Below are 13,976 nucleotides of genomic sequence, written 5' to 3'. Positions count from 1 at the left end.
TTATTGCATTGGTTACTTCATGAATAAAAGAGTGATAAATATTATATTTAGATATATAGATTTGGATTTGGAATTTAAAAATTGGAATTTTTTATTTTGAATTCCATCAGTTTTAATTTTCTTATTTGGGTAGTATAAGATTTTGAAATCTTATGTTTCAAATTTACTTATAACCCTTTAGTTCATAAATTTGAATTTAAAATATTAAAATAGTTATTAGATTTAAATATTTATATGACAATGTAAAAATAGTTTATGATCATAAAATAGTGTGTGTATATATAAAGCATGTGTCTTTTTAGTTTCTAAATAAAAGCTAAATTATTAATATTTATTAATTAATTTTTAAATAATCTGCAATCTTCACTAAAATTAAATAAATAAAATAAAAAATAGTTGAGCTAAAAATCAGTTTAAAAAACAATACTAAAATGCGTGAATATTGACAACGTCATCTACTTCCCTACATATTGGATTTCAAATAACCTGCATTTTGAAGTTATTTGAAATCCTTATCTTTTGCCCTTGAAATTATGAAGGATTTGGAGCTGAAAGTAACTATCCAAATAAATGATTTGGAGTCAAATCTCATAACCTCCTATCTATATTTTTTGTTGTGCTATTATAATAAAATTAATAATAAAAATAAATAATTATTTTATTTTTGATAATTTAAAGAAAAATTATATATTTTTAAATATCTAAATTTTTATTAAGATTTAATATATTATAAATTAAAACAATTAAAAATACTAATTAATTATTTTTATATAAATATTAAAACTAATTTTTATATAAAGATTAAATAAAAGAATTCTGATGTAATAAATAAACTATAATAGCAATATAAAAATAAAAAATAATCAAATCTAGTTAATAATTATTATCAGGAGAAATAGTATTTAAGTATATGATTATAAAATTGAAGAATAAAAAAATATAATTTTTAAATATTAAAAAGTAACTAGCGTAATATGAAATAATATAAAAACAAATAATCCTTACTCCGTTTTAGTAAAATTTAATCAATTTTATCTTATTAATAGAGCTTATTTAATAATAATAATAATATTATTAAAATTATTAATAATAATTATTTTAAATTAATTTTATAAAATTAATCTTTTATTATTCATCATAAATAATTACTTTCCATTTTTATCTAAATAATTTTTAAATTATTTGTCATTTTTTATATTCAATACAATGATAATTATTTTATTTTATTTTATTTTTATATTAACTTTACCTATAATTAATTTTGTAAAATTTTATCAGTCTTAAAAGATATAATAAATTTTAAAAATATTTTTAGAAGGGTAATTTAGTCTTAGTTAACTACTTCTTATAATCATATTTATTAAATATATTTTTAATTAAAATAAAATATTAAAAAATATTAATTAGTATATAATAAATAAATTATTTTTAGAATTATAGCCAAGAGCTAAATAACTATAATATTTGTAACTATAAAATTTGTAAAATTTGGATTTAAATTTAATTTTTTAAAAATATAATTTTTAAAAATATAATAATGAAAATTATTAAATTAAATAGAATAATTATATTAAATTTCATTTAGAAGAGGAACCTTATAAAGACCGTATCGATTCTTATAAGAAAAAACAAAATTATTCGAGGCCGTCCAAACAGAAATATGTTAAATATTTTTAATATGTATAATTTATTTTTATAAATTTATATTATTAAAAATAATATTATCTATATTAATAATAATTTAATATACGAACAATAAAAATTAATATAATTTTATAAAATATTTTAATTTATTAATTGCTGACTATTAGTTTTTATTACGATATAATTATAGGCTATTTTTATAAATTGTATTAATCAATTGAACCAATAAGCAATAAGGAGATGAGCAAAGTTATTAAATAATTTATGTATTTAACCTGCTAAGCCATATATAAAAATCTTTTACAATTTTGGGCCCACTCGTGTGGTCTGCTTTCATGGTATTAATGACAGGTGGAAATTTCTTACTAACGGATAATCTTGAAATTTCTAAAGTTTGGTTGATCAATTCAAGACATTATTTGTGGGGAAGATTAGAGTCTTCAATATTAGTTGAAAAATGAGCTATATAATTAAATTATTATTCAGAAAAATAAGAAAAGAAAAAAGCGAGTACAAGGAAAGCACAGACAAAAACAACAGCATGTGGTTGTTTAGCCCAAACAAAGAACAAAAACAACCCTTCCTTTGGCTCCTTCCACAGTTTATAATTCAAAAATAAAGTCCCACCTTTTCCTTTTCCCCCCAATTTTTATCTCTCTACTCTATCCACCAAACTTTTATTTTTTTATTTATTTTTATTCTTTTCCTTTAAAGAACCATTTATATATAAAAAAGATTAAATCAAAATTATAAATTAATCTAATTTCACCAAAATTTTTTAAAGATAGATGTGACTTTAGGGTTTCAGGCCGACCCGCCAAATCCTCCTCTTTCCTTTTTCTTCTTCATTTACGGCATTGTTCCTGCATGAATCGGATCCTGATCCGGAGTCTCGTTTCTGATTCGGGTTCAAACGAACAATGGCGTCCAAATCTTCGCCATCTGCTTCCGCTAGTAGATCGGAGCCTCCTAAGGACTCTCTGGTACTCGCTTCTCAGTTATCATCTCTCTCGCTCACTAATCCGTAATTACATTTCAATTTTAATTACTCTCTTGCGATTTTTGTTCTCTTGCAATTACTTTTATTCGAATTTTATTGTATGTTGACCTAGCTTTCGTTGACTCGCTAGGCTTTTTGACTCAGTAATAGAACGTGTCTTTGATTAATAGCTGTGTTATATTAGAACGTAATGTAGTTTAATTCAGGTAGATTTCGCTGCCTGCATTGTATAAAGCAGTTATTATATTAAATTCCTTTTCATAATTTTCAACATTTTTGGTGGATGTGTATGATTCGGAGTGATAATTAAAGTTATTTATTTATTATTTTTACAGACTGTAGAAGCACAAGAAATGTCTCTAACATCAAAGGAGATACTATCAGTTATTGATTCTATAAAGAAGCAAGTTGCAGCTAACCGGTGTGTTTCCATAAAGGTGCATACCTATTTCTATGGTGTCAGTTTGTTAGAGCGTTCATCAATTTATAGGAAATGTTTTTTAGGTTTATCAAGTCTTTTTTTATTAATGGAGGGATTTTGTTATTACCTTTTTCAGAAAAGAATGGATGAGAATAAACAAAAGTTGATTGGTGTTACAAACCATCTGTATAAGTTGTCAAAGGAAAGAAGAAACAGCTGGATTAACGTTACTGATAGCGGTGTAGATTTACTAACTAAGAGGCAAAAAGATGCGCTCGGCATGCATAGTGGTGTTGATGCAAGTAATGGGGATAAGGATAGTAATAGCTCTCAAGAAGACGGTCATGCTTCTACTGCAGTTCTCTTGGGATCCAGTATTCCTGTCAAGAATGCTGTTCGGCCTATTAAGCTGCCAGAAATTAAGAGATTGCCACCTTATACTACATGGATTTTTTTGGATAGGTATTTACTTCATCAATAAAAGCCACTTTAGAAGTTTCTTTTTTGCCTATATATAAGTTTATGGGTATGTAATACTGTTGTATTGAACACCTTCATTAATTTATGTGTAAGATTATCAAATTTCAGAGCAAAGTGCATTCACTTTTTGTCGCTTGATGGTGGCTTATTTTCTCTCCACTTTGAAATGCATATTCACTTGCACTTGCACTTGAAATTTATTCTTAGGTTTGTCAAATTCAAACTATGAAAACAGCATTTCAGTGATCCATGAATAATTTGTGTACATGTGACCCTTCCTGGAGCCTTCAGTGTAAGAAGTCTCATGTGCTATTGTATTCTAGTGACAAATGTGATGATAAACTTGTGCTCTCAAGACCTGTACTCTCGTGAATTCTCAATTCGAACTACTTTCATTTCAAGTAAAAATATTGTTGACTTATTTATTTATTTTATTGTAGTTTCCATTAATATCTACCTTATTAATTTATGATATTCCAAGTGCAGAAATCAAAGAATGACGGAGGATCAGTCTGTGGTTGGTCGAAGGAGAATATATTATGATCAAAATGGTGGTGAAGCACTTATTTGCAGTGACAGCGAGGAAGAAATAATTGACGATGAGGAGGAAAAAAGAAGTTTCATAGATTCTGAAGATTATATTCTTCGGTTGGTATAATCATGCTATCCAATGTCATATATGGTTATTCGGTCCTTTCTTTCCCTCTCTACTTCCTGTCTGTATATTACTTCAGTGTAACATTTGTTTTGTCTTTTAGGTTCTTTTCATGTGCATTTGTTACTATAACCCAATTCCTTTTTAATTTTAACTTCTGATTCCTTACAATTTTAACTACAAGAAGATGCAACAGTGAATCACTTATTCGCATTTTTTATTGTTAATGAATGTTTTGAGCTCTATCTTAGTTTTTCAAGAAACCACATTTCTTTATCCTCTCTTCTTGTTAAGCATCTGCATGAGTACCGTGCATACTTCAAGCACTAATTTCTGTACTGATGGGAAAGGTGATACTTACTAGTCTTTTTCTTGTAAACTGATTTTCAAATGTTCTGTTTGGATGGTTCCTTAATCCTAAAGAAAGGAAAGTTTCCCTAGGTTTTAGCTAAAGCTATATTTAGGGAGAAATGGTATTAAAAAATGGGCAAAGCTTTGTCAAGATTTAATCTGTTTTTCCAGTTCAACTGGGGACTTAGAAATGTTCTCTTAAAATCTGCGAAGCTTAGAGCTTCTTATTTTTTTGTTCGGCTTTTTCTGTTGGGGGTGGTCCATAGTACCCATCAATATGCTTACTAATTGCCTCACAAATATAAAACAGCTCATATAGCTTCTGTTCTCGTTCTAAATTCTTCCCAATATTTGTGAGGAATGTTTTATGCTTAATACTTCATTCAAAATGAAACTGATTATTCCTGTTGGATACTGTTTTACCAGCATGACTGTGAAAGAAGTTGGTTTTTCTGATCCTGTAATGGAATTGCTGGCACAATGCCTTTCCAGAAGCCCTTCAGAAGTCAAGGTACTGGTAGTTTGAGTTCTTTTCTTTTTAATATCTATTATGTCTTTTCGTTTGTATTTGTTTAAAGGACTACATAGGTATAGCTATTATATACATCTTCTCTGCATTTTATGCTATACTAAAAACTGGTCATTGTGTAAGCTTTGGTCCAGCTGTTTTCCCATTTGCTTTTTGCTGCTTTACACAGATATGAAACACCATCAAACATCTTATACAGGCAAGATATGAAATTCTTACAAAAGAAGAGAAGGCTTTGGGAGATTCAAAGAATAAAGATAGTGAGGCACAAATAGTGAATTCTTTTCTGGATAAAGATCTTGAAGCCGCTTTGGATTCTTTTGACAACCTCTTTTGTCGTCGATGTCTTGTAACATTCATGCTCTTGTTCCTATTTCATGTTGTCTTCTGTTACCTTCTAGTACTTAAATGAGTTCTTCTATTTTATATCTGCAGGTTTTTGATTGCAGATTGCATGGATGCTCACAGGATCTTGTCTTTCCTGTAAGTTATGTAAGAGTATTGTCAAGATGTTGCACGAGTATCTGGTGGGAAAATCTTACATGTTCTGTTAATACACATACTGCTAGGCTGATAAACAACACACATGGAACCATCCAGATGAGGAAAATGTACCGTGCGGTTCGCACTGCTACAAATCGGTATATGTCTGATGTTCATCAATCTGATCTTGTTTACGGGTGTTTTCTAATTTAGGCATTGGTGAGAAAATATGCAAGTAACTTCCACTTTTTTCATGTCAGGTTTTGAGGTTGGAAAGAATAGATACTGCGAATTCTCCACAGTATGGTGATATTGGAGAAAATTCTGTTCGGCCATCCGATGGGATGGTGGTGCAGATTTCCTCGAGGAAGAAATCTTCTGCTCAATCTGCCAGGAGGAGGGTGAAATCCAGCCAAAGTGAAAGTGCTTCCTCAAATGCAAAAAATGTTTCAGAGAGCAGTGACTCAGAAATTGGACCGCGGCAGGATGCCACTTCTCCTTCCAAGGCTAAGCTTGCAGGAAAATGTCAGAGGAATAGCAAGCGAGTGGCTGAACGTGTTTTAAGTTGCATGCGCAAAAGGCAGAAGAAGACAGTGGCTTCTGATTCAGATTCTGTTGCTAGTGGAGGCCTTTTACCAGGTGATATGAAATTGAGATCCACTTCACACAAAGAAAATGAAGATGCTAGTTCTTCTTCCCATAAGAATGTTAAGTCTCCTACCACTGGAAGGTCTAGGAGGAAGGAATCAACAATTCAGGACAACAATAACTTGGTGCGGGGAGAAATTAATGATGGTCCTCCAAGTGAGATTATCACTGATCCACCTGCAACTAGTAGTAATGACACATCAAGGAAAGAAGAGCTCATAGATGAAAATGTATGTAAAAAAGAGTTGAGTGATAACAGATCTTGGAAAGCTTTTGAGAAAAGCCTGTTCGAGAAAGGTGTGGAGATTTTTGGCAGGAATAGGTTAGTAGGTGTATTTTTTGCAAACTTTATTGCTTTACATTTCCCTTTTTGCCTTTTGAATTTGTTTTGACATTTTGGATGTAATATGGCTTTCTGAAACCATTTTCTCTCTCCTTTCTCTTCTTCATCTCTTTCTTTTATTGAAAAAGGTAGGAGAGAGAGATTAGGAGAGAGAATGGAAAGAGAGGGGAAAGAGAAATATAATAGGCAGTCAATTAAGCACTTGCAATATACTTTAAAAATGTACAACATTGTTTCACCTTATATTTTTGGTTTGAATTTCATCAGATCTTAAAAGTGTACAATAAGCAACCTGGTTATGTATGTTTCAAGGAGGATATACTTGTTGGAAGAAGCTGTCCTCGATTAGTGCAAAATAACATGCTCTTTTTTAATTTAAATTAGACATCATCTGGTTGTCATTTTTAACATCATCTGGTTGTCATTTTTAACATTTTGATTCCAAGAGATTAAATTACCATTCTTCTCTAATGTTGATCTTTGTTTCTTCATGGCAGTTGTTTAATTGCTAGGAACCTTTTAAATGGTTTAAAGACTTGTTGGGAGGTTTTCCAATACATGACCTGTTCTGAGAATAGACTGGCCTGCCAAGCAGGTGATGCTGCAAATTCTCTTGAAGGGTATTCAAAATTTGACTTTAATGGAGCAATGGTTAGCATTTTTATTCAACTTGTCTGCATCTTAAATATGACTCCTTTTTCCTCTTGTGGAATTAAAGTTTTCCTTTTTCCACTGGTGTGATGGGGTGGTTGAAATTGACATCAGGGTAGTAATGAAGTAAGAAGAAGATCAAGATTCTTACGCAGAAGAGGAAGGGTTCGTCGCTTGAAGTATTCGTGGAAGTCTACTGCATACCATTCTATTAGGAAACGGATTACTGAGAGAAAAGATCAGCCATGCCGCCAGTATAATCCATGTAATTGTCAAACTGCTTGTGGAAAGCAGTGTGCATGTCTACTGAATGGCACATGCTGCGAGAAGTACTGTGGGTGAGTCATTGGTTAACGATGAAATAAATATGAGACTTTCTTAAGATCTTGTTTTCTTATCCATGAGTGGGATTTCATTCGCATTTAAAATTGTGGAGTCTTGGCCCATACAGCTGCATTCTTAAACAATGCATGCAACTAGATATTAGTGATGATATAATAATACTGTCAACTAACTTTTACTTATGCATCTAGATGTCCTAAGACTTGCAAGAACCGATTCAGGGGCTGCCATTGTGCTAAAAGTCAATGTCGAAGTCGTCAGTGTCCATGCTTTGCTGCAGATAGGGAATGTGATCCAGATGTATGTAGGAACTGTTGGGTCAGGTGAGTTATCTTTAACTCTCTTTAAAGTTATATTTGAGCTAGTAAAAAGTGAATTATCATTTTGGAATGCGAATTTATATCTTTTTGAGCCTTTTGCTTTCAGGCTTATAATTGCTTAACTGTATCTATCATGAGCATTACTATATTTTGCATTTTTAGTTCACTGTGTCAGAATGTCTACCAGAAAAAAGGATTTTGTGGCAATAGCTTAGAAGATAATTAAAGAAAATTGATCCAAGGCCTTACATATTCCCGAAGATGTAGCCCAAAAGCAGTTGGAATGGAGAAAGAGAATCTATATGCCCAACCCAATTCAGTTGGATCAAGGCTTAGTTGAATTGAGTTGAGCGTACACACATAGTAGTTTTTGGGTTGTGGTACAAATATACAAATAGGGTGTATCACTTTGCTTATTATTATTATTTTTTTCTGAGATCAAAATAACTTTCATTAAAGCAAATCATAAACAAGAGCATTACAAATAAACTGGGAGGAGCAGTCGCCCAAACCTCAAGACCAGGACCATTGATGGAAGCACGAGCAAGCTCATGTGCAACCATGTTAGCTGATCTTTTAACAAAAGTGAATTCACAATTGCCAATATCCTTTGCTAAGGAAACTACTATACCAGACGTAGAATTGTCATTGTGACCTCGAGTCAAGGCAGAAATAAGGATCTGCGAATCTGATTCAATAACCATGTTAGGCACTGCTTGTGTTTTAATCCAGCTGAGGGCCTCTCTACAACTTAAGGCTTCTGCAATCACCAGTTCTACATTTCCTCTAAGTAAGCCATTCCTAGCCGCCAAGAACAGACCCTGGTGATCCCTGATAACACAGCCATATCCAACAAAATCGTGGTGGTTAAAAATGGCTGCATCAATATTGCATTTTACCTTACCCACAGGAGGGCGATGCCACTTCATCAAAGAAGGATCTGATTGGTTCTCAGAAGAAATATCTTGCTTCACTTGGGCCTTCTGCCAATCATCAAGAGTTGTCATGGAGGAGTGAAGCACCTGGGTAGGAGGCTTGTAGGCACCATTCCAGACCTGCAGATTCCTGTTGTTCCATATATTCCATGCAATTACAGCTGCCATATTTAACTCTTCTCTACTACAACTCCGCAGCAAGCTTGACCAACATTTCGCCACATTACTTAGAGAGCAACGGTGATCACCCACAACAGAAGCTTGCCATATAGATCTTGCAAAAGGGCAAGAAAATACAGCATGAACGGTATTTTCTGCCCGACCATGGCAAATAGGGCAAGAAACATCCACCTCAACTTTCCTATAGCGAAGAGCCACCATGGTTGGAAGGGACTGAGTACACAGGCGCCACATGAAGTTTTTGAGCTCCATGTAAGACTGATTGAAAGGCTAAATTGACGTGCATGGTTTTGCATGAGAAAACGATACCCACTTTTAACCGTATAAGAACCATTTCTATCCAACGTCCACTGCCACCTATCTACTGCATTTTGAAAACTCAACGGAATGCTCAGTATGAGTTTCCTGTCCCGAGGGCTAAATAGATCAACCAATTAATCCTAATCCCAATTGCATGAATCCACCTCGGAGCTTCTACAAAAGGATTTACAGTGTCTGGAAGGCAAGGATCTGACCACACTGAGACTTTGTTCCCCACTCCTATTTTCCACCTCGAACCTTTCCTTGTTAACTCTTGGGCCTCTATGATGCTACGCCAAATGTAACTAGGGTTGTGCCCAAGCTTTGCCTCTAGAAAAGAGGAAGAAGGAAAATAACGAGCTTTGAAAACCCGAGAAGCCAATGAAGCGCTTTGCTTATTACTTAGTATGTTAGGGGTATGCTAATTTACATTGTGATATGCTAATTTACATCAGGGTACCTGTATATCATTAGACCTTTACTATCAAGGTTTTCTTGTTCCTAGTAGCAAGTCATAATTTAGAACCTAAATTTCTTTAGTAAGAGAAAACTAGCTATTATGATCACAATAAAAACCAGATTATTGCTGCTCAAAACAAAAATCAAATTGCGAGATACGTATTATATGCAATAACCGCAAGAAGAATTGCAAAAGATCAACAATTAGATAACATATCAGTGTTAGCATAGTGCGCTTCCAGAATATACAGTTGATTTTAATTTGTAGCAATTTGGTTAAACTTCATATAGTGACTGTTGACAAGATGCTTCCTTTTAAGTAAATTGAGAGTGTATACTATCAAGTCTCTTTACCTTATAATTCAAAATGTGCAAGTACTTTTGATCAAAGTTCAATTAAATCTAGAATTACTTGGAGGTTTTTAAATTGTTTTCTTTCTGTTAATGTTGGATTGAAGTAGGTTGGTATTTTGGCAAGTTCTTGCTGCATTTGGTCTTCTCTTCATAACTGAAACTGTATTGAAGTTCTAGAACCTCAACTTTCACATGTGGGGCTGATTTTGCTTTTGGAATTTGAATATGCTGAATATTGATTTTCTTTGTTTTGGTTATTATTGAAGGCATTAAATTATCCCACAGATCATGAACTTGGAAGTTTTACCCCTTGAATATATGTGGATTTGGGGGCTGTAAACATCCTGAGATGGAAGTCCCAGTTTCCAAAAGTCACTTGTCAAAAGTCTTGCTGTTCATACTTGTGTTGCCACCTTGTTATTACCATCACTGTCTACCATCAACTCCTTTTTTGTTCCCTTCACCACCATCATTCATGGTGCCACTGCTATCACTGTCACCACCTTCCTGCTAGACGCTACTTCTGATGTCATTATTAGTTTCTACCACCATCATATTATTGTCATCAGCTTATCCCCCATTCTTGCTGGCCCTCTTTTGCACCACCAATTCTATATCCAGCCACCTTCATTTTGTTACCATTCACTCCGTCTCCAAATATGTTATTTCTGTTGCTGTCATAATTATCTGTCATAACCGGTACTTTCACTAATATCAATACCTCAGAGACTAGGAGAATCCATAAACATTTTTTCACACTACCTTAATTGCTTGCATTGTAAAAAGTTACAATTTTTTGTGTCCATTTCATGATTTAGTATTCTTGTTTTCAATTTATTGCATTGTGTGTTAAGCAATGGGTTTATACTATTCAAATGTTTCTAGGATTCAAAACTTTTTCTTTCTATACATTATCAAGGAAGCATAATGTGATTAACATCTCAATTTCTAATAGTTTCTTGTTCATTGATTGTCCGGAAATACCTTGTCGTTCTATCTTTCTCTTCCTCTGTCTCTCTCTCTTGCTTCTTTCTACTGCTGTGAGCTGATTAAATTGAACTCTTTGCAGTTGCGGTGATGGTTCTCTTGGGGTTCCTAACCAAAGAGGTGATAATTATGAATGCAGGAACATGAAGCTTCTTCTCAAACAACAACAAAGGGTAACTACATTCTTTTATTTGTATTTATTTTCATTGTTTACCATTCAATCGAGATGCATGGTGTTATAATATTCTGCCATATGAAGTTTTTAAGGTTTCTAAGTAATGTTTTAGTGGGAAGTTCTATGTGGAGGCTGTTTTTTGCAATACCAAGCAATAAGTGTTCAATGTGATTTTAAAGCTTTTATTAGGCTGAATATAATGTCTCTAAGAATGGCAATTGGTATATTGTGCTTTGTGACAATGGAAAATAATATGTTTCTTTTAGCATGGCTTGATTGTGATGGAAAATGTAAAGATATATGTGTAGAAACACAAGAACAGATCTCATGATGTTGAGTGTACATGGGAATACATCTAAAGGAGAAGTCTGGGATGGTTGACCAAAAATGATGACTGCAACATTGAGAAATTTTTAAAATTTTCTACTGCCATGTAAAAAGTTTGTGCCTAAGCAGAGCTGATGCAGAAATGTTACCAGTACATCCCGGGTAATAAAGAGTAGAATTCCACTCTTAGTTGGTGTTAGAAATACAGCCAGTAAGCTTCTATAGTGCCAGCAAGTTGGAAATTGTTCTCGATTTTTCTTGCATGTCTCTTCTTGGACTTTTCAGTTTTAATAATTTTCATGAAATTCTCCTGTAGTTTTGCAGGATATGTTCACCTAAAATTTAAGGTCTTATAGGGCCCGCTTTCTTAAATAATGGACTTGGATGCAACTCATATTTCTTTTATGACAGAATGAGTCTTACAGACCTCATATATCTTTTGGGACTTAATTTAAACTCAGCCTATCTCAATCACTTCAATCCTACAGAGCTTCTATTAACTCTTTTGGTTTTGAATCTGTTTACAACATTCCATTTGCAGACATTACTTCATCTGCTGACATTAGGTTTCACAATATGCTATGATGTTGGAATTGTTTATCTTCATGAATTTTGCCTAAAATGAGCTATTGATAATTTTTTCATATCCTGGTGAAACCTTGAGATGGATTCTCATACATGTGCAGGTTTTACTTGGAAGATCTGATGTATCTGGTTGGGGAGCTTTCTTGAAGGTAATATTCGTAATTTCGTAGGATCTTGTTATTTGATTGCATTTCATCTTGCTGATGTATATACTTGGCCACCCTCCAGAATAGTGTTGGCAAGCACGAGTACCTTGGTGAATACACTGGGGAGCTGATTTCACATAGAGAAGCAGATAAGCGTGGGAAGATATATGACCGTGAAAATTCATCATTTCTCTTCAATCTGAATGATCAGGCATGAGTTTTTGGATCATGTTATGATCTCGCATGAATATTCAATCGCTATCTTTTCTTGCTCTCATGATTCAAAGATTTCATTATGCAGTTTGTTCTCGATGCATACCGGAAGGGTGACAAACTGAAGTTTGCCAACCACTCACCGGACCCAAATTGCTATGCAAAGGTATAGATGGACTGGCGCACATGGAATCTCTGATATTTTTACCACTTCTCTATCTTTTCTTATAGTTTTACCACTTCTTTTTATCACTTCCATCCATTGTGTGGCAGGTGATAATGGTTGCTGGGGATCATCGTGTGGGCATATTTGCCAAAGAACGAATTAGTGCTGGAGAAGAACTTTTCTATGATTATCGATATGAGCCGGACAGGGCCCCTGCTTGGGCCAGGAAGCCTGAAGCATCTGGATCTAAAAAAGAAGATGGAGCTCATACAAGTGGTCGTGCAAAGAAGGTGGCTTAATCTGGTTATTTATTTATATCCTCAATTCGAAATTTTTATCATTTTTTCTACAGGCAAAAATGTCGTCATTCTCATAGCTTAGAGGATAGTTGCACGCAAAATCATTTTGTTGTCGGAGAGGCCATTGTCATCTCCCTTTATAACTTGTTTAAATTTTTCACTCAATTATTGTTTATTCTTGAGCACATTGTATTCGCTAAAGCGAAAGAAACCTACAAGTCCAGTGATACAATACAATCTAACATCAAAGCATTCATGTAACGGGATAACTGTTAAGCAATCTCATCAATTCTCTTTCAATGACAAGGATTGTTGGCTCTCTACTTTGCTTGTATTTTTTTCTTTTTTTTGAGTCTCTAATATCCCAGATGACTCAGAGGATCTTTTTCATCAAAGATATTTATGTTTCTTCCGACAAAGTCTTGTAATAAACTTTGGCTTGTTGAGTGATGAGAAAGATAATTGGTATTAGTCGTTCGTAGGAGTCAAGAGTCTGCATTTATTTATATATTGACATTCAGGTTAAGTTTGGGTCTAGCTGTTAGCTCAGGGTTACATTACTTCAAAGTCTTTTAAGTAAATTAGGGATTGAGAGTGTAGATGCTAATCCTCTAGTTAGCAGGTCTTTTGGGGACCAAAAGAGGTGATCATTGTTCTAATTGATTTGAAGGGGGTGGGGGCTAAGGAGAGAAAGGGATATTCTAATTATATTTTGTGTGATTTATTTCTCGTTAGCGGAAAACGCAAAACAATATGTATTATTTTTAATTGTCATTTGAAAAAGAAAAAGTAACAATTATGGTTATGCATTTGTTACAGTCCAATCCTAAACTTGAAGTCTATCTCTTGGTATATTCTTGTCCTTTATATTTTGCCTAACTACAATTAATGAAGGAGAGTAAGCATTCCTACCGGCCAAAGCAAGCTACCGGACGCGCTTGCAGTTTTTGCAATAAAAATGTATTGCTTGTCCGAATCTCCCA

General features: G+C 33.5%; 1 protein-coding gene across 3 annotated transcripts; it reads left to right on the top strand.

The window, feature by feature from the left end:
• The first annotated feature begins 2,331 nt into the window (after nucleotides 1-2,331).
• Nucleotides 2,332-13,316, top strand: LOC8289469 (histone-lysine N-methyltransferase CLF). 3 transcript variants are annotated; one of them, XM_048376395.1, is made up of 17 exons: nucleotides 2,332-2,668; nucleotides 2,980-3,081; nucleotides 3,202-3,527; nucleotides 4,032-4,193; nucleotides 4,978-5,062; nucleotides 5,280-5,429; nucleotides 5,516-5,563; nucleotides 5,650-5,721; nucleotides 5,824-6,533; nucleotides 7,052-7,205; nucleotides 7,320-7,543; nucleotides 7,739-7,870; nucleotides 11,165-11,255; nucleotides 12,271-12,318; nucleotides 12,398-12,526; nucleotides 12,617-12,694; nucleotides 12,802-13,316. In XM_048376395.1, exons 2-17 carry the CDS (start codon nucleotides 2,998-3,000, stop codon nucleotides 12,991-12,993), a joined length of 2,685 nt encoding a protein of 894 aa, XP_048232352.1. In that variant the 5' UTR covers nucleotides 2,332-2,668; nucleotides 2,980-2,997; the 3' UTR covers nucleotides 12,994-13,316. The 3 variants fall into 3 exon arrangements, with proteins under 3 accessions (XP_048232352.1, XP_048232351.1, XP_048232353.1); XM_048376394.1 differs by having other exon boundaries at nucleotides 2,333-2,627; XM_048376396.1 differs by lacking the exons at nucleotides 2,332-2,668; nucleotides 2,980-3,081; nucleotides 3,202-3,527 and having other exon boundaries at nucleotides 4,076-4,197.
• The last annotated feature ends 660 nt before the right edge of the window (nucleotides 13,317-13,976 follow it).

Source organism: Ricinus communis, chromosome 7, assembly GCF_019578655.1.
Source record: "Ricinus communis isolate WT05 ecotype wild-type chromosome 7, ASM1957865v1, whole genome shotgun sequence".
Taxonomy (NCBI): Eukaryota; Viridiplantae; Streptophyta; class Magnoliopsida; order Malpighiales; family Euphorbiaceae; genus Ricinus; species Ricinus communis.
Note: the sequence above shows the minus strand (reverse complement) of the source record. Positions and strands in the feature narration are given on the sequence as shown.

Excerpts from the sequence above, each read along its gene's own strand:
- LOC8289469 (XM_048376394.1), top strand. The coding sequence starts at position 2,565 with ATGGCGTCCAAATCTTCGCCATCTGCTTCCGCTAGTAGATCGGAGCCT. Across the intron at positions 7,871-11,164 it reads TGTAGGAACTGTTGGGTCAG|TTGCGGTGATGGTTCTCTTG; the intron begins GTGAGTTATCTT and ends AACTCTTTGCAG. Across the intron at positions 12,527-12,616 it reads TCTTCAATCTGAATGATCAG|TTTGTTCTCGATGCATACCG; the intron begins GCATGAGTTTTT and ends TTCATTATGCAG.